Source organism: Callorhinchus milii, unplaced genomic scaffold, assembly GCF_018977255.1.
Source record: "Callorhinchus milii isolate IMCB2004 unplaced genomic scaffold, IMCB_Cmil_1.0 Scaffold247, whole genome shotgun sequence".
NCBI lineage: Eukaryota > Metazoa > Chordata > Chondrichthyes > Chimaeriformes > Callorhinchidae > Callorhinchus > Callorhinchus milii.
The window spans coordinates 23,302-44,891 of record NW_024704988.1 but is presented as its reverse complement, the minus strand read 5'-3'; the positions used below and the strand labels follow the sequence as shown (position 1 = coordinate 44,891).

Below are 21,590 nucleotides of genomic sequence, written 5' to 3'. Positions count from 1 at the left end.
CACAATTTGTGACGCACTTATTTTATGAATCGGAGTATTGTTCGATCGAGAACTCGAAGGTGCGGAGCCGGAGCTTAAACACCCTTATTTGTCAGCTTGAACCAGTTGCTTGAAGGTGGATTCGTGCTTGGATACAGGGAATGTACTATCTCGATTTTAAGCTTTCGTGACTGCAGGAATTACTCTTTGGTTCTTTCGGAAAAGTCACGTAGAAATAAAATAAAATAAAATTTTGTTCTACCTTGATGACGATTGCTTGTGCTGAAATCGAAACGTCGTCTTCTATTATTTAATGTATTTTCTTTCTACGTGACTTTACCAAAATAACCAAAGAGAATTGCACTGTTAACGCGTGTACGTTGAACCACTATTGCACCGTACGTAGCCAATTGTGCTAATCAGAGGTGCTGGGGAAGGATGACAAAGTGGACAGAAAAAAAGCAGTTCTGAAGAAACGACTTTTCAATCTGGATGTAAAAGTGCATAAGGACCCAGTGGCTTCCTAACATCGGAACGAAGAGTGTTTCGGACAAACGCAGAGGAGATCATCAGCAAACGCAATGGGAAATAAAGAAGTGCAGTGGGGAGAGAGTTTCTGAAGGCTGCCGGTGCTGCTACGGAGAAACGCCGCTCAGCCAGAGCGGTCCTGTCTTGTTTTTATTATTTTATTTTCATTACACGCTTTTATTTAACTCACTCCGTCTGTTGTCGTATGCTCAAAAACATATTGTAACTCAATTTTTACCCACTTTCTAATGTGCTACTGACTGCAAACTTGGTATACTTATGTCATACTGATGACAAAACTATATTCTATCATGACAAATATATATTTTTAAACATTATTACACGCTTTTTTTACTCTGTCTGTTGTCGTATCCTCAAATCTTGTTGTCTCGGCCTTGCTGTGCGCTGCGTTGCACCGCTAGCTGAGTAGTTAACCTCGCGTCCAATAAACCCTCAGAGCCAGGGTGAACATCCGACTCCAAACGTCATTTATTGAATTGAACGAGGTAAAACTGGTAAGAAAACAGCACAGATACAGCATCTGTTAATACCCGGAAACATCAACACAATGAATGAACACCACAACATCATAACATTGTCTTAGATATCATGTTTCTCGACAATAGATCCTGGATAGACCAGGCACCTACATTACCACTGAATAGCTATACAAGAGCATAAGCTGCTGTGTTACATAAAAGCACATCGTGTATTCATCACACTGCACCCCAAATGTACCACACTACATATAACACTTAACTGAGGATGAGACATTTTGTCATCCTTGCTCTCAAGATCGCAATATAGTTACTTGGGTACAAGTTTGACTCGACTTATTAAATTACAAGTAACATTCAAAATAAGGAAAGTTGCAGGCTTCATTGTTAACTCGGCCTTGTATTTACCATAACAATTGAACAGCATTATAAAGGCATTTACAGCATTATAACGGTCATTTTAACATTATAACAGCATTCCCAGTATTATAAGAACATAAACGAACTTACAGACAATGCTGCTTAATGTCCCACAATGGACAATTACAGCTGGCTTCACTGGGACGCGATTTGTGCCACCATCTTGAATTCTGTGTCATGGCTGACTCCAGCCTCGTGGTTGAAACTGTTAAATCCTAACTTCCTGGTCACGTGACCAAACTCAGCATCAAAACAGGAAATTCCTGTGTACTCACACCCCCACTCCGCATGGAGAAAAACACCTGCCGTAAGGCAGAACACTTGTAACTCAATTTCAACCGTCTTCCCAATGTCGTATCGACTGCAAACTTGGTATAGGTATGTCATACTGATGACAAGACTATATTCTATCATTAAAAATATATATTTTTTAACATTTTACACGCTTTTATTTAACTCACTGTCTGTTGTCGTATCCTCAAATCTTATAACTCAATTTCAACCATCTTCCCAATGTCGTATCGACTGCAAACTTGGTATAGGTATGTCATACCGATGACAATACTATATTCTATCATTAAAAATAAAATATATATTTTTAAGCAATCTTTTTTACGGCTCTAATTGTCGACGCTCAACTCACGGCTGTAAATCGCCACGGTCCCTTACGTCAAGGCAAGCTACGGGGAGCCACGCCGAGGGGCGGGGGTTGTGGAAGGAGAGGAGGGGGTTGTGGAAGGAGGGGAGTGGGATGTGGAAGGAGGGGATGGGGATGTGGAAAGAGGGGAGGGGCGATGGGGGAAGGGAGCACAGGGGGAGGGGCAGCTCGGAGTTGGCCGGGGGTGACGCTCCTTTACGCTGTGGGCAAGCTGCGGGCCCACTTCCTGGAGTCGTGAAGTTATGCAATTACTAGTACGGTACATTTCATTAAAGCGTGTTTAAAATTTTTTTCTGGGAATTATGAGTAAATTGTTTGATGGGTTCCATCGTTCCCCGCGGTTTTGTTTGTTTGTTGTAGTACGGAGTAAGACTGATGACCTTAATCTAAGTTGTCTTGTTGTTGTTGTTTGACATGCATCCCACTGGGATTTTTCCACAGCGTTGGTGTACGGTGTTTTTCTGCAATATTTTGCTGTCTTTTCTTGGATTTTCTGTTTGCACTTAGTCACATATTCACTTTAAGATGTTTTCTTGTTCATGTTTTTGTTTTTTGTTTGTTGCGGTTGCACCCGATTCAAGAGCCGAATGGCTCACAGGGCTATACCTAATATATTAACTTGAACTTGAACTACTGTGGTCAATGGAGTGAGGAGTGTGGAGAGGTACGGCGGGAGACCTTGAGAGAGCGCTTTGTGGCACGGGATAGCAACATTAATTTGATAAATTACCAGCAAGGAAGATATACACGTTTACCATAGAATACTTTTGGGGAAAAAATATTTCGAGGAAGGCTAGTTGAGTTTAATCTCAGAGCACAAAGTTATACATATGACAAATACTATTTATTTAGCTGTACATTTAAATCTGCACTGTGCGTGAATAAAATGGGTTTTTTCTGGATTTGAGCATTTTTTCTTTTCTTTTAAATCTATGTATGGGTTCTGCTTGGTGTTTCTATATATACAACACCACATCGTTAGAATACAAATTCGTGTTTGAAAAAATTAATGTGTGCGTGTTTGTTGAATTTCGTCTGCACCGTACGTATCCATCCATGCTAAAATGCAATTGAATACATTAATGGGAAAAATTACAATCGCGCATGAAGAGGAAAAAAGGTGGTCATATTTAACTGTATTACATTTGAAAATTGATTAGTCAATATTGATATATAGACAGAAATGCGTTGACAATGGTGAAGGTGTCACGCCTCTGCTGGCAGAAGGACCTCCGCGAGAGTGAACGCTACTCTTTCACGTTGACTTGACGTGCGGATTGCTGGCAGATGAATGTAACTTCATCATCTTCATCAGCCATCATTATTTCACCACTGGATGAATACCTCTCTGCAAATCGTTGCCATTTCTCACGGTCCTGTGATGTAACGCATGAGTATGTAATGCAGTACAAGTGGACTACATGTTTCACTTTTATCCACCCTAAAATGTCCTCAAAATGGAACTCCTCTTTGTGCTTGCAATATACGTCTGTTGTATAGAAATTATTGTTGTACAATTTTAATAAATTTGTTCTTTAATTGCAGATATCTAAACAAGTGAAACGTCACCTGCATAACAAGGAACAATGAATAAAAATAAAACCGTTTCTAGGGTATGGACATACGTTGCTCTTTTATTTATCATCGTGAGCATTATTCTGGCATCAGTTTTGATTCACCAGCATGTAAATGCAAACTTTCCCAAGAAATGCCCCAATAAATTTGTTCTAAATGGCATTAAACCCGATTATAAGGCAATAGAGATCTTTTCCGACCTAACGCCAATAGAATTAACAACCGTCAAGGACTTCCTGGTGAACCATAAGGAGCTCAATATTGTTGCCTCAGAAGCTACCGTGAACAGCAACTACATCTACATGATAGAGCTCTACAACCCAGACAAAAAGGAAGCTTTGCATTACTTGGACCATGGAGGAGCCAAACCAGCTCGAGTTGCTAAGGCAGTGGTTTTCCGCGGAGCCGACGTTCAGCCGTCGGTCGTAGAATATCTGATAGGCCCGCTTCCGAATCCAACCTGGTACCGGCCACACAGTCCATCAACGAGGAAACGCGTTATTAATTTTAGCTCTCGGCCAACGACAACCCCGGAATATAAGGCATTACATGGAGAATTTATGCCCAGAGTTTTTGAAAAAGTCAACCACATCCTCAAAGAAAGTTATGGTTATTGGTATACAAACTGTACTAAAAACTGCATTAATGCAGGTGACATACCATTGAGAGGGCTTAAGTCTGGAGATAGGAGGTCTTGGGTCGTATTATTCAGACTTATGGAAGGGTATTTTTTGCAACCATTAAACTTTGAAGTTTTGGTTAACCATGAAAGCTCAAACGTAGAAGAGTGGGCAGTGCAGAAAGTGTTTTACAACGGGCAGTATTTTAATAGTCTGGAAGAACTCATTAGCCAGTATGACAATGGACTCATTGATAAGATCAAGCTAACCGGCACCGTTATAAATTCAGGATATGATCGTCGCGGAGCTTTCAGAGCAGACACGTCTCAGACGGGACCGCGGCAGTATGAGCCTGAGGGCCACCGCTACCAAGTTGACGGGAACTTTGTGCAGTATATGCCCTGGACGTTCGCTTTCAGAATTTCTTACATGGGGCTTCAGATATTTGACATCAAGTACAACGGTGAGAGAATTGTCTATGAGATGGGTCTCCAAGATGCAATCTCCTACTATTCTGGAAACAGTCCCACCGGCACGCAAGGAAAAGCCATTGACTCAGGTTGGCACTTTGGTGCCGACAATTTTGAGCTTGTGAAGGGGATCGACTGCCCGCACACTGCCACGTACCTGGACACGTACCACTTTGTGAACTCGGAGAAGCCGCTGAAATACCCAAACTCCGTCTGCATCTTCGAGTACAACTCTGGTGTGCCATTACGTCGACACTTTGACAGAGATAACCATCTTGGGTTCACCTTCTATGGTGGCTTGGTCAACTATGTACTTGTGATAAGGAGCATCCATAATGTATACAACTATGATTACGTGATGGACTACATATTCTACCAGAATGGAGTCGTCGAGGCAAAGGTTCACCCGACTGGATACCCCTTTACCACATTTTTTTTCGGTGAAGGCCTCAAGTATGGCAACAGAATATCTGATAACGTCCTAGGCAATCTTCACACTCATATGTTAAACTACAAACTGGATATGGATATAGCCGGTAAGTGTCTTTTATATATACAATCGTTCTATTAAAACAATATTGTCAACTATTCGAGCAGTATGTGTTGTGTTAGAATGTGACTTAGATACTGCTGTCAGAACTTTAAATACATGAAAGAAAACAATGATGAACACTTGATCGATGATACACCACACACAGTAATGCTGTGTCATTTATTTACACTCACAAGTAAATGTAACATCACGCCCGGTATTACACTGGAAGGTCTTTGCGTGATAACAAAATCCCCCGAGAAAAGCAGCGTTCCAGACCGGATAGATTTCATTTACACTCAGTTTTCTGGCCGACCAGTTTATTTCTGCTCCTGCATTTTTCAGGCTGTGAGTTTGAATTCCGTAAAAGCGCCCTCCCTCTCTCTCTCTCTCTACCTGTGAAGTAGAATTCTCCTGTGTCTGTGCCTACTTCCGTCAGGCTGTGCGACAGGCTTTTGGCCTGGCCTATTTTGGCCCTTCACGAACCCAACGAATTCTAGATTTGAAGCTTTCGTGACTGCAAGGATTCATATTCTTGGGTTTTTTCGGTAAAGTTACGTGACTTTACCGAAAAAAACCCGGTAAAGTTACGTGACTTTACCGAAAAAACCCAAGAATATGAACCCAACGAATTGAACAGTTTCACTCACATCCGTACAAGCGTTATGAAACCGTCTACTTTAAGCCAAATATGTTTTCAGATAAAAGTTTAAATGGAATTATTACGAAATATTACGTGAAAGTAACTGACGGCATATGTATGACTCTTAAGACAATATACAAACTATACTTTACTATGGTACATTGATGATTCAGCAATACATGAACTTGCATTAAATTCACTTTACAATAAAATATTTTGTACAGCATAAAGGAATGTTTAATATGAATACGTATATAAATGTAAATCGTGAAGAGTGGTGGCAGTAGTTTGCACTCTATGCAATGGACCTGAAAATCTGAGTTTGATTCCCATCAAAATCAAAAATAAGTAGCAAGTGATATTTGAACCTTTCCTAGCCACGAGCCTGAAGTATGATTATACCCGCAGCATTGGGTACCTGACAGTGCTATTAACGTCTGTGGAAGTATGCCTAATGCATAATGAAACAAAGTCATATAAACAGATCAAATAGAGTAGTAGATTCTTTTTATGATTTTTCATTACCAATATATTGCTCTGTTGATGTAGAAATTGTATAAAACACTGCATTACATACCACAAAGGTTAAGCTGAAATTAAACATCATGATATGTAATTTCAAACTGATTTTCAAGCTATAACGTGTTAAAATAAAGTTCACACTTAAATACCATTAAAATAGTGCCTTATTTATATTGGTTAAAGCAATTGCTTTGTACTCCATAAACAACTATATAACTCATGACAAGCTTACGAAATATTGTTTTGTTTATGCATTGCTTTATTTTGTTCAAGTGAATGTGTTTTCTAAATATTTGCATTTCACGATGTTTTTCTTGTCCACAGGCACAAGCAACAGCTTTAAGACCGTGAGCCTGCAGCTCGAGAACACGACCGTCATTTGGAGCCCAGAGCACACCAAGGTCATGCCCCGCGTGAAGCACGACCTCAAGAAGACAGAGTTGGAGGCAGCCTTCAAGTTCGACGTCAGACTTCCATACCTGGTGTTCATGAACGAGAACGCCAGAAACAAGTGGGGCGCCCAGCGTGGTTATCGCGTGCAGCTCACGAGCCACGGAAACCCCCTGTTGCCAGAGGATTACGAAGAGGAGAAAGCTGTCACTTGGAGCAGGTATCTGTGTTTCATCTGCTGGGATTTCCCATGCAGATTTAGGGACCTCACGAATGTTTGGCTGGAATTCACCGAGATGGTGGGTTGAATTATGGAAAACTGCATCCCTACATAATAAAATAGCTTATTGTTTTGTAGTGAACTGATAGTCACAGCCCAATTTCGGGCGGCAAAGTGGTGAGATGTGAATTACCTTGCCTGGTATAGAGTGTGTGGGTTCAATCTCGACCCTGACGCCTGTATATTTAGAGTTTGCGCATTCTCCACGTGGTCACTTGGATTTTTCTCCGGGTACTCCAGTTTTTCCCCTCTACATTTAGAAACGTGTTTAAGAGTATTTGGCTGCTATACATTTCCACATGATAAGCCACTGCAATGAGTTATAATTTGTGGCCAGGTCGCTTCTGAAAAAGAGCTATATTGCTCAGTGGGCATTACCTGGTAAAATAAAAAAAATAGTTTATAGTTTTCAATCAGGCAACCACCAATGACTACTCAAAACATCAAATCATACCAGATTATAAATACAAAACATTCTACTTGTCTGAACCGCAAGCATGAAAGTTAAATACAACTTACTGAAAATATAACACCTTTTGAAGTCTATACGTTACTGAAAATGAAGGAAAATTGACATTTTCAGGATCATTCCACAATGGAAGCTCTGATGTTACAATTAACTCCAGAAATAATTTTTATTGCCTTTGTAAATCAACTATAGTAATATATATGGAACATAATTGATGATTGTATCAATTAAACGTGACATATAACCTGCAAATAAATAGCTAAGGTCAGGGGAAAAAGTATTTGATCCCCTGCTGATTTTGTACGTTTGCCCATTGACAAAGAAATGATCAGTCTATGATTTTAATGGTAGGTTTATTTGAACAGTGAGAGACAGAATAACAACAAAAATCCAGAAAAACGCATGTCAAAAATGTTATAAATTGATTTGCATTTTAATGAGGGAAATAAGACGACCAAAACACATCATAACTACACCACAACTCTAAATGATACTACTGTTTCTCTCAATCACTATAATCTAATTTACAATTGTATAATTGCTGTAAAACATTGAATAAGGCACTATATACATCTACATGAGATAAATATTTCATTTAATCTAATTTGTGTGTTATTCAAGCATTCTTAAATTATACATACATACTGTATAACACCAACATTTCTCAGCATGATGTATATTATAAGTTGTAATTCCACATAAACTGGCACTATTTGAACACATATGTATAATCAACAATAGGGACATTGAAAGTGTGTTGTTTGGAAAGATGGAAAGGAACTAGAAATAGAGGAAGACCTCACAGAGAATGGCTTGACGACGACATAAGACATGAGTGCCAAAAAGATGTGAACTGAGCATTTTGGTACAAGACAGAGAAAAGTGGAAACTAATTACTAAATGGGCTATCTGGCCATGGATCGTGATGGTGATGAATTCCACGTAACCATTTAATGCAGCGGTCGGGAACCTATGGCTCGCGAGCCATATATGGCTCTTCGGTGACGGCATATGGCTCCCAGACAATTTTGAGTTGAAAAAAAAATCAGTTTGGAACTGATTTTAAATACTTGTGATATTGCTTAATAATAATGTGTCTTTTTAAAGTAAACAGACATTAGTTTTGAAGATAAATTTCACGGGTCACGGGTCCCGTGACCAGAAGTCGCATTAAAAGTAAGACATATTTAATTTATTATACGTTAAAAATACTATATGGCTCTCAATGAAAGATATTTAGAAATATTTGGCTTTTATGGCTCTCCCACTCAAAAGGTTCCCGACCCCTGATTTAATGTCTCCCTTCTACCCAAGGTACCAGGTGGCAGTGACGAAACTCAAAGAGACTGAGCGACATAGCTCCAGCATCTATCAGCAGAACGACCCTTGGACCCAGCGGTCTATTTCCAGGATTTCCTCAAAGACAATGAAAACATCGTGAATGAGGTGGCTTACAAATATGTCAACACGTATTTTGTGTTCTTGGATATTTTTGAATTAGCTCACTGAAAAATGCATTTACTGTTCATTTTATGTCAAACAGTGTTGTTATATAAAGGAGACTATATTCATTAAGAAATGCCAAAAATGAACTTTTTACATGGGGATGAAACTTTGTTAATGAGAAAAAGAAAATAGACTTTTGGCCATGCTACTTTACTGTATTGCACCAGAAGGGTAGTTCAAAAACTGCACTGGTGATGCACTAACTTGTAGCAAGGAGTTGAGATGTGAGGAGAGATATTTTCTTAACGAAAATATTCTTCATAACACCAATGGAACCTCATTTGCCAGTAAAAAATATGATAATTGGTTTTTTACCCTTCTATCTGGCAACAAAACTGACACCTTTTTTTACAAGGAGTCATGTTTGCATAGACCACAATACCTGCAGTCATAATGCAAACAAAAAACATAATTCTGTTAATGTGCACTGTCCTTGAAGTTGATTGGTCCACACCCGAGACAGCTTTCCTTAGAGCCTAGTCTCACATGGGTTGGACCAGATGACGCCAAAAGGACAGTGCACATTATCAGAGTTATGTTTTTTGTTTTCATTATGACTGCAGGTATTGTGGTCTATGCAAACATGACTCCTTGTAAAAAAGGTGTCAGTTTTGTTGCCAGATAGAAGGGTAAAAAACCAATTATCATATTCTTAATAAGTCAAGCAGATTTCAACTGCAACATCAAAATGTTTTGTTCATCTTCTTGGTTTTTTCGGTAAAGTCACGTAGAAGGGAAGTAATAAAATAATAAAAATAAAACATAATAAAATAATTCTCACGACGTTTCGGCTACAACGCAAGCAGCCGTCTTCAGGTGAAGAATGAGACACTGCCAAGTTAGGAGCTTTGTTCATGTAATAAGTCAACGTGATTTGTCAAAGTGATTTCTTACTCAAATGAACACTGAGGTGGTGCTTATCTCCCGTTTAAAACTTCGAGCCAGTGGTAAATAATACACATTTATATGACAGGGGCAAATGTGTCCATGGGACAACCCCTGCTGACTTCCTCATAAAGTGGTCCTTATTTTAGCCCACCCAAGAGGGATAATGAACTCAGTCGACAGCCATGCACGATTTCAATAAGCAATCTTCCCATTGAGCCGTTTGCACTACCGCTGAGCCACCTGGCTGGTTGATATTTGCTTTCCTTGATGTAAGATTAAAAAAATACTCGTAGCAGAACAATCGAGGCTTCACAATAGTGCTAACGCCATCGCCTGTGGCCGTGCCGCTGGGCAGGACTTGGTGGCCTGGGTGACGGTGGGCTTCGTGCACATCCCCACTCGGAGGACGTCCCCAACACGGCCACCGCCTGCAACGGCGCGGGCTTCTTCTTCCGGCCGTTCAACTTCTACGACGAGGACCCATCGGTGGCCTCGCGGGACGTCGTGATCCTGCGCCCTGGGTCTCACAGCTCTGGAAAGCCTGTCGTGTCCTGGTGGACGGAGCAGAGCCCCACTGATCCCAGCGTGTGCTTGCCCGACATTCAGCCACTAGCTTACAACGGCACACGCACTCCTGTGTAAGTGTAACGCACAAAGTATTGTTGAGATAGCTGTGATGTCATGTTAAATCAATTGTATTCTTGCATTTATTCAACACATTATGAATAATATATGGTGAAAAAAAGATGAAATAGTATGCAGGTTCATCCAAAAGTCTCTGTGCAGTGGGCGCAAATATTAACCAGAGCCTGGATGAAATGAGAATGGAAATTACCCACGTGCAAGGGACATATACAGACAAAATAATGTACCGTAATCATTTGTTTTCAAACATGTTAGGACATGTTCTGTAGTGTTTGGATGTAGATTGTTCCCAATTAAATTAATTACTGTGAATTGTAAAGACAGTTATTTTGTACAGAGACTCTCTGTCACCTTGTTTATATGTGGGTATTAAGCAAAAATGAATACAATTATTCTGCACGTAACTTTGTTCCATTCCACAGACGTTGCACAATCAGTACAAACCTCTTTATTTTTGGGCATAGCATTTGTATTTCGAATCACCAGTCAGTAATCTCAGTGTGTTGAGATTCCATTAATGGTGCTCCAACGCTTTAACTCCCTTCTTGCCTGGGTGGATCAGCCCAGGGAGCCTAGCAAGGGATGCAGGCAAGGTAAGGTGGCTGGCCTGCTTGGCCTATGAAGAGGTTTACCACCTGTCCATGTTTGACCGAGACAGATCAGGAATTGGAACCTGTGTTCAGGTTGCAAGACATTGTCCCTAGATCTGGTGGTATTATGCTGAACTTGATTACAGTGTACATGCTGCCCTGCTTTGGTAGACCTAAGCTGACAAAACTATGTCTGGGTTTTATCGATGAACAAGGAGGCAACACTTCCAATGAAAAACACAACTAGGCATGTTAGAAAAGTAATTAAGAAAAAAACCAAATATATTCGCGAAATATTTGAGGTGCTTTTTAATTTATTTAACCTCATAAAAATTAATAATTTTTATTATCAAGCATTTCGCCATCATAATTCTAAATTTTAGTCATGTTTGAATATCTCCATGATGACCACATGACCCCATCCAGCCAATCGGAGCACATTACCCTCTAACATCTGCACATTTTGAAAGCTGATTAAACATTGTTGAGTGTTGCCAGAGTGAAACTTTTCTTTGTGTTGCACCTTGTCACGGAGTAACAGGGGCAGCAACGTTGCTCACAACATTATATTACATGAAAATTGTACCATTTATCTTTGCCTTTTAACAATGTCATTAATCTCTGGATCAAAGCGATTAAATAGGCATTATCAATATTTTAATTTTCTCTATGGAAGCTTTCAAGTCCCATGCTGATACTGACAAATCGCACACATATCTAGACGTGTAAATGTTAATGTTGAATATTAATAGCACATCGACATTGCTGTATCCCCGAGTTTGAAATTAAGTTGGCAAGCTTCCCCTTCAGCTCACCTCCAACTTTAGAAATTCTCACGGATACTAACCAATCGCTCCTCTTCTTGGTGGCCTGCCACACATTGACTCTAGAAACTTTAAGAGCTCCGTTCTTCTCATCTTCTGTATTCTTGAAAACGGTTATGTTAGGTAAAGGGTGATTAGATGTAGGGTGGTGGCTCTGCATGTGGCCTGAAGTCCATCACTGGAAGCGAGGGTTGGTGGATCGCACAAATGTTGTGAAAATCCCTTCTAGTGGACGTTGAGGTGCCGTACACTGGCTTTCCAGGTGAATGCAGTACAGCAAGTGGACTAATCGACATCTGTTTCCATCTGTATGGGAATAGAGTATTGCTCCCCTCTGGGCATTTTTTGGGGTGCTTCAGTTTCCTCCCCCATTATAAACGCTCGTTATTTAGGTTGACTGCCGATATTGGGAAATTGTTGACACCGGACCACTGTCCGGTTGCTTCTCAGTTCAGAGATTGGGCGATGCATTTTGCATACGGCTACGCTATGTAAAACTGAACACATGCGCATATCGTAGTTACAATAGTGGTGAAATGTACTTTATCACGCCATGTTTTGTCGCCCTCTGTATAGTTTCGGACACGAATAAAGATTAACAATGTGTAGCACCCACTGACCTGTGTGTATCCTTTCACTCGGAATTGGGTTGGCAGTTCTCCAGCTCCGCCGCAGTTCTGGTAGCTTAGCCGCTCCAGGCTGGCTCCAGATCTGAGAGAAAAACTCATTGGAATGCCCATAGGCTAACGTGGAGACATAGAGAATGCCCATTGGCTAACATTGAGAAACAGATTGCCATAGGCTGACCATGGAGAATACGGAATGCCCATAAAAGTGGCTGACTTTGGCTCAATTTTTAGTTGTGAGGTCCTGGGGTAGTCGGGGCAGGGGTTGGTTTTTTCGGTAAAGTCATGTAGGTAAAAAATTTAAATAAATTAAATCACGACGTTTCGGGCGCAACACAAGCGTTCATCTTCAGTTGGGGACAACTTAGCGAAAGCACACAGCTTAAGTGTGTCTCAGAGGTGGCTGTGACGAGTAATTATACTGGTAGGAACGAAGTGGACCAGCCTACAATAGATTATATCGTCCATCCGTTTGTCCGTCCGTCCGTGTAGCAACATCGCCCCCTACTGCAAACACTTGGCATTACCCTACAAAAACCTTTAGACTCTGTGAGGCTTTCCTGGCTAAACAAGTGTAACATTCCCTTATAATTCCCTCAGATAGCTTTTAATTAAAACATTTAAATTAATGAGGCTTTCCTGGCTAAACACGTGTAACATTCCCTTATAATTCCCTGAGATAGCTTTTAATTAAAACTTTGAAATTAAATAAAAAACTCAAAGCGCCCTAAAGCCTACAGCTAGGCCTAAAGCCTAGAACTAGGCCTCAAAGTCTCCCTTCGTATTGTACCCCCACGTGTGTGCAAGGAAGTTAATGTTTAACAATGTTACATTCCCTGATGCTTTTAAATAGAAACATTTAAATTTAAAGCTTTTACATAAATAATAAAAACAGGTAAATTAAAAATTAACTCACGGCGGCCTAAAGCCTACAGCTAGGCCTAAAGCCTAGACCTAGGCCTCAAACTCTCCCTTCGTATCGTACCCCGCGTGTGTGAAAGGGAGTTAATGTTTAACAATGTTACATTCCCTGATGTTTTTTAATAGAAACATTTACATTTAAAGCTTTTACATTAAAAACAAAACCCTACCCCCTCCTCGTCGGCGGCTCTCCAGCCTAGAGCCAGGCCTGGGAATCTCTCCCCCGCTAGGGGTGTATTGGGCGGGGCTACAGCGGCAGGGGGCGGGGCTACGCGGGGCTGGGCGGGACAACGGCGGCAGGGGGCGTGGGCACGAGGTGGAGGGCGGGGCTATGCGGGGTTGGGGCGGGGTTACGGTGGTAAGGGGCAGGGCAACGAGCTGGGGGCGGGGACACCGAGATGGGGCAGGGCCACGGGTGGCCGGGGCGGGGTTACGCGAGTGGAGGGCGGGGCTACGGGGCATCCACTTATTGGCGGCCATGTTTTTGCCATTTCATTTTATTATAGCCACTAGCTGTATTACCCGGCTTCGCCCGGGACTTGTATCCACCACGGCCGGCCGCCTTTGTCTCCCCAGTGGCGATGTTAATACGCCACACCAGTTACTCGTTTTGCGGCTGAGTCCCTCCCTCACCACTCTCCCTCCCTCACCACTGTCCCTCCCTCACCACTCTCCCTCCCTCACCACTCACGCACGGCCGCCTTTGTCTCCCCAGTGGCGATGTTAATACGCCACACCAGTTACTCGTTTGAGGCTGAGTCGACCTAGGGGAGGTTCAAATAATCGTCACCGGTGGTGGCCGTGAGCGGGAATGGAACTCGGTTCGCCGGGTTTGTAGCGCAGCGTAGCGTTAACCACTACACCCACCGCTCCTCACACACCACACACGCACAGACACACACACAGACACAGACACACAGACACACACACACAGACACACACACACAGACACAGACAGCACGCTAAGCACTACACTACCGTTCCCCCTACACAACACACGCGCGCGCGTCCATAGGTACACATACACGCGCTTGCTGCAGACACACACGACTGTCAGGGTGCGTACGGCAGTAAACGACTGAAAAAGAAAGCGGCAATGCTGCGCGAGGAACGCCTTAGACCTGCAACACATTTGTGTAATGCGAGCGTAAACACACAAACACATACAAACACATACACACACATACATACAAAGACAAAGACCCCCCGTATAGCCTTAACAGACTGTAGGGCAAGTGTTGTTAGCGAGCACCTATGAAGGCCGGCACGGCACACGAGGGGGTGGGTGGCCAACACCACGCCCGACCGCCTTTGTCTCCCTAGTGGATGTTTACACACCGCACCAGGTACTCATTTGAGGCTGAGTCGACCTAGGGGAGGCCCAGACCGGTTCAGATAATCGTCACTGGTGTTGGCCGTGAGCGGGAATCGAACCCGGGTCGCCAGGTTCGTAGCGCAGCGCGCTAACCGCTACACCACCGCTCCCCCTACATACACACACATACACACAAACACATACACACACATACACACACATACATACACACAGACATACACATACACACAAACACACACATACATACACACAAAAACAGACAATACACACACACATACATGCAGACACACAGACAGACACATAACACACATACATACACACACATACATACACATAAACACATCCACAGACGTACATACACACATACATACAGACACGCAGACATACACATAAACACATACAAAAAAACCCACATACATACACACACACATACACACAAACACATACACACACATACATACACACATGCATACAGACACACAGACATACACAAACATATACACACATACACATGACCCGGCTTCGCCCGGGACTTGGATCCACCACGCCCGGCCGCCTTTGTCTCCCCAGTGCCGATGTTAATATGCCACACCAGTTACTCGTTTGAGGCTGAGTCGACCTAGGGGAGGTTCAAATAATCGTCACCGGTGGTGGCCGTGAGCGGGAATCGAACTCGGTTCGCCGGGTTGGTAGCGCAGCGTAGCGTTAAGCACTACACCCACCGCTCCTCACACACCACACACGCACAGACACACACAGACACACACACAGACACACGCACACACACACGCAGATAGACACACAGACACACACACACACAGACACACAGACAGCACGCTAAGTACTACACTACCGCTCCCCACACACCACACACAGACACACACACAGACACACACAGACACACACACACAGACACAGACAGCACGCTAAGCACTACACTACCGTTCCCCTACACAACACACGCGCGCGCGTCCATAGGTACACATACACGCGCTTGCTGCAGACACACACGACTTTCAGGGTGCGCACGGCAGTAAACGACTGCAATAATAAAGCGGCAATGCTGCGCGAGGAACGCCTTAGACCTGCAAGACATTTGTGTAATGCGAGCGAACCCAGTTCTTTTTATTGCGGGGCTGCCGCAAGTCAGCAGTAGGCGATAAGATCCAAGTGCCCACTTAAACAGGACTTCTCCACGCAGTTCCTACAGGTCTTGATCCATTCGAGATTCTTGGACTCAGTGTAAGGTAATCACAATTAGCACTCTGAACCTCTATTTAGGCTTTTAATACCTATTGCTACGAAAATTCTTATAGCTGAGTCAGTTCCTCTATCGTTAGCAATCCAGGAGAACAACAATACTTGATGGATGTTGGGCAGAGAGATGAACCCGACGCAAGCGATCATATCATTTAATTCCGCAGGAATCGGGTAGGGCCGCTTGGGCCTTGTGTTTCCCGACGTGTCTTATTAAGCCTGAAAATAGCAAATATGACTGTTAGTTTGAACGGGACGATCGCCACCGGGAAGGGTGATACATGAGTTGGCTACGCTTCAACGTATCCTGATAAGGCATCGTCATTACAGCCGAGATCATTCTGGCCGCGTGAATATGTGGCTAGTGGATGGATGCCACGCATCGTTGACCGCTGAATAAATACATGTACATATTGTCAACCTTTGGGGCCGCAGGATCGGTATACTATCCGCTGTGCCGAAGTTTCAAGAGCACCCACGGCACTCCATAACATACCGTGTTGGAAGAGCGTCATCAAAAGCAAATGAATTCGTGTCGATAGGCCTTACTTATCCGCAATATCTAGACAGCATATTACTCATTAGTATCTATGAGGGCTGGTAATCGACTCTTGGTATTAGCATGCCCAAATACGGTCCTAGATATACACTGCAAGTAGCTTCCGGTCAACTAGCACTAAATACTTTAACGCGTATTACTCGGCCTCTACCAGGTTTGCTAGATATCCAGCGTGAAACCCGCATTTCGCCCAATCCGTGGCGCTTGCCCTGCCTTAAATAAAGCGACCGTCCCGTCACGCTACAGGACGCCTAGCAGAGTAACAATTCTGTGGGTTGAAAATGATACCTATGAATTTGTGGGAATACTCCCTTGAGGAACCACCCGCTCAATGGGTCACGAGTTGACTAATAAGGTAACAAACTACGGAGCTTGGCAGGCATCCCCTTGACCCATTCTCGGGATTAGTTGGTGATCTGCCTCAGGTTGTAGACGATTTGCGCCACCGGAGTTGCCTGCATGCCTCAGCGAAGGGCCCGTAGTTCGACTACCAATTCCAATCACCAGCTCAATCGGGCACATTCCTTCGTATCCGTGGCCTTCACCTAATATATACAATTGCAAACCAGCCATACCGTAAGAGCTAATAGCGAGAAACTTGCATATGAGTCACACATTATTAATATTAAATGGAATAGTCGAGATTTCATCCCGCTGGAGCCGAGTGACGAGTCCTGCTATCCTTTCGACTTCGATGCAAGAAAGGGAACTCAGGACGGAATCTCCATCCGGTATCCACCTATTGAGGACGGGCTTATCAAAACAGGCCGGTGTGCTCGTCCAGTGCCGTCGAATCTATTTAAGCGCATTCTAGCTGTTCGGCACGGCTTTCGGGATCCGTGGAGAGAGTCAACTCTTTAAACAAGAATATTACTTTCAACACGATATACTATAAGGACGTAGTTATAGAGAGCCACCTCCGCAATGGGTTCCAGTGCCCGGTAAGTATGGCCCTGGTATCAACCCGCGCTACCGCAATAAAGAACCTCGCCAGAACGTAGTATTAGTTAGCAGCACGAGCTGATTCTGGCTAATGGCACCACAAGTGACAAGTGACGTCCAGCCGATCGGTCCGACGTGTTTAGTTATTTTAACCTTCCAAAATTTCAGTACTCCTTAGGTTACCCTGTGCAGGCCCATATCATGTTCCCGCAGGTGGTTCGACAGCGACGCAAGAGGAACGAAGCCCTGCGAGATCGGCTGAGCTGTTCAAGGCCCTTTGGAAGGTTGGTTACATGTGGTGTGCCCCGCCAGGCCATCTCATTAGCTTCCCCCTTACTGAGTTTGTCGGAAGAGGCCGCGAGAAATATGCTGTCCTCTTATTAGGCACGGCCGAGGTGGTAAAGTCGGTATCAGTAGTATCATCCCGGGACCGTGTAGATTTTCCTCGCGCTTGTTGATATTCGCTCGTGTATTCCACTCTTTTCATAGCTGGGTCCTGTCCGCCTTCTCCTATCTGCGAGAACAATGCTTCAATGCGAGGAGCTACGCAATGCGCTTCCGTTCGCTCGTACTCCCTCAGAGCTGTTCGAAATGCAGCTTATACCACCGAAAAGAGATCGCTCACAACTTCGGGATATTAAGTTAATCAATGGGGCCTACATTTCATTGTTACCAGCAGGCCCGGGAAAATAATTTTACATATGCATTGGTGAGATTCTCGGTATAGGTTAAGAACGTGTGCTAACACCTAAGATCAGCCGCTACCCACAAGAGTTTTAAGAAAGATGAAAACCGCGTAGTCGCAGTGGACAGACATGCATGTTTAGTGAGTACCAGCACTGTTCTGCGACGGTATGAATTGGTATATGGAATAACGTCTCCCGCTGTCGCGGTGCCGGGGGCTACTAGGGTTGTACCCTATCGAGTAAGCCTGGATGCTGACTGAGCAACGCTTTTTGGCATAAAGAGTGCCCACCATACCGTATCGCTCCTTCAACCAGCAAGATCATCCTCTATCGCCTGTTAGGCTGCGCCTTGCCCATGATAAGCCCCAGGTTTGTTATCTGGTGTACTATTCATAGTCTTATCACGTACCGCGAACGTCCCTGTTTAGTCACGGTTCCCCGCAAACTTTTATCCGGCCATGACCGATACCCATGACATTGCTTGTTCATACTAGCCCCATCCCCTGATTGGGACCCCGTTGGGCACCTGCACTCTCGATACTTTAGATCAGGTACCACCCGAGCCCTCATCTCGGATGGTCAGAGTACAAGGGATTAATTTTATAACTTAGGCGACAAGGCTAGGCCATGCCTCGATTGTTAGGGCACAGCTGCGATCTGAGATAACGTCTGGACATCGAACCGTGCTCTTAGGTTTATACCAACCTGACAGCGGGCGCCCGTCAACATTACAACGTCTGGCTAACGATGCATTCGAAAGAGTGTTTTGCTATTCGTACTACCGCCTCAAAACGCCTAGCCGGTCGCCCCTGCTGATGAATAGCCGTTGTTAGTCTGCCGATTGAGAGGCGGAAGGGCGAGTCTTCGTACCGAAATGTTTCGTTTTTCTCGTGCCACCAGAACGGGGTCTAGTTTCACTTAGTCAATTGTCATTATACAGTTTTCATCCTTATACGAAAGGCCTATTTACAGTTCTCGATTACCAGGTAAATCATCACGCACCGTATGTAATGATCGATTTTATATGAGATTGTCTTGGTGGAAACGCCAGTTGCTGTGTGAATGTGAATCAGATAGGCTAACCTATCGCCAATAGGGGCGGTTGCCCGACTGATGGTTTCAGCATCGATCCTGCTACAGGGCGGGTAGAAGAATCCTCGACACTACGAGGGAATTGGAGGTTATTGTTACTGGAAATCCCGATGCTTATTCGCTGGTGTTATCATACATTCTTGAGATGGGGCGAGTGCAGTATAAGAGTGTGATGTTTAGCAGTAACCCTGCAATAAACTTACGACCACCGATCTAGCATTGTAGGCAAAATGGACGTCCATAATTGTTTACACCTAATAAGCCGCCTCGTTAAAAATCAAAGCTAGAGGGGGATCTCCAATTACTTCCTTCATTTCTATTTCCCGGGACATATCCAGCTATTAAGCAGCGAAGGCTCTCTGTACCGGCGGTATGGTCCGGTCGAAAATTAGAACGGCGTTCAACCTTTTGCCAATCACTGTACAAGCCCACCTGCCTATCAGTGGTTCAACGCTTATAAGGATGTCTTTTAAGTAAAGCCCATAGTCGAGGATCCACGGTATTCAATACACACTGTATCTCCGACACACTCTTCGTCTATTAAGCGAATTGGATTATGCCATTCTCCAACTGGTTTGGACTTGATGTGTTAGTGGAGATGTATTCTTTGCTCGACACACGAACGTGCCGGAACCCATACAGCCCGTCTAGGTTTAATTGCTCTAATGAAGTTCACGCTTCGATTGAGTCACGGCTTAGTCCATGAAGGTGTACGTGTGCCACTCTCCCATAAATGCTCAGGCTACGCATTGGGATGTACCTCCATGTCGCAATCAATCCACGCGTTAGGGAGTATACAATAACCCCCCTGCACAATTGCAAGTTATATACTAGGTTCAGAGTGCCCGTACCCACCGGCCTCGAATGTATGCTAGTGCAGGAACGTCAAACACGAACCCCGTCAAGCCCACTCCAAGTGGAGCTGTCCAGTCCCTTGTGTCTACCAACCGCTTGAGTACTTTTGGTTCAATAGTCAATGGGCATCGGCGATTTCAGTACAGAGAACGCACGGGACCTTGCGGGCCTGTGTCCACGTTGTCAGAAGGTCAAACGGGTTACCGTCTGTTGGCATAGCGTGGTGGTACGGACTGTGCAAAAACACGCTCAACTGAATCGGTTCCCTTCTTTCTATCACACCAAGATTGTCTCATGACGACTTTCGCATTCGAGAAGCGGTATGCGGTGGGACTGCGGTCATAGGTAGCGTCTCGGCGATACGCCCGATGGACTCGGGAGTGAGCCCACGTGAGGCCTTTTTGGACTCGCTCTTAACACGGTGAGCGACCGTTTACGCAATATTGGACCGTCTCTTAATAATGCTGGAGATGTTCTAAATAATCCTTTAAGGGTACTATTGCGCCTGGAGTGGAGAGTCCGTATATCCATACCCTACCTTTCACGTCAATGACAGGTGACAGATATTTGATTTCGGAGGCCAACCGGGTTGTAGTTTCCTCTGGTTGTTGCCCGCAGATTTGCTGTAAACCCTTACGTGAGCTTCATGGCTAGGGTTGATATTTTTAATCTACGCGCGGACATAGATCTACATATTTCCTATACCCAGCGGAAGATTCAATGTCCATACTTTCAAGCTTATCGAAACCGATGGGGACAATCGTGAATGAAGAATTAGGAGCTGAAGCTGGGGATACTTCTCACAGATACGGTGTAAGTTACAGCATAGGAACTGCCGCTAACGCGATTCTCCTTTTGATACTATTCCTTACCCGACATTGGATGGTTAGAATTAGGTTATTGTGGTTTTGGTAGTGACTAAAGGGCGGGGGGGCGATTTTGAAAGGCCATTACTCGCGGTTTATTGCTCGTAGTCTCGCCGGGCCTCCTATGCTCCTAAGAAGTTTAAAACGTTTGTAAGAATGCCCTCCTCGTGCTAACTATTGTTTTCACCCAAACTTCCAACCGTGGCAATGATTATTCACACGGCAGTCCCTGAAACCTACGACGCCCTCAGCTGCACGCTAGCGAATGCCCGATGAACACGTGAGAACTGTTTAAGATACATGTCCAGGTACGAGATGTGGCGCCACGTTAGGGGGTAATTAGGAGTGGCGCTGATATATTGCCTGCGCCGCCTTACCCTCGTATACATGCGCCTACTTCCGTGCCTTGACCAA

At 44.0% G+C, this 21,590-nt stretch overlaps 1 protein-coding gene across 1 annotated transcript; it reads left to right on the top strand.

Annotated features, from left to right (window-relative positions):
• The first annotated feature begins 3,668 nt into the window (after nt 1–3,668).
• LOC121851956 (amiloride-sensitive amine oxidase [copper-containing]-like) lies at nt 3,669–20,608 on the top strand. Its single transcript, XM_042346022.1, is given in 11 exon segments — nt 3,669–5,283; nt 6,769–7,054; nt 8,898–8,971; nt 8,974–9,029; nt 10,333–10,366; nt 10,369–10,615; nt 17,550–17,676; nt 17,846–17,961; nt 18,431–18,602; nt 18,858–18,914; nt 20,429–20,608. Coding segments are annotated over 11 exon segments (2,964 nt in total).
• The last annotated feature ends 982 nt before the right edge of the window (nt 20,609–21,590 follow it).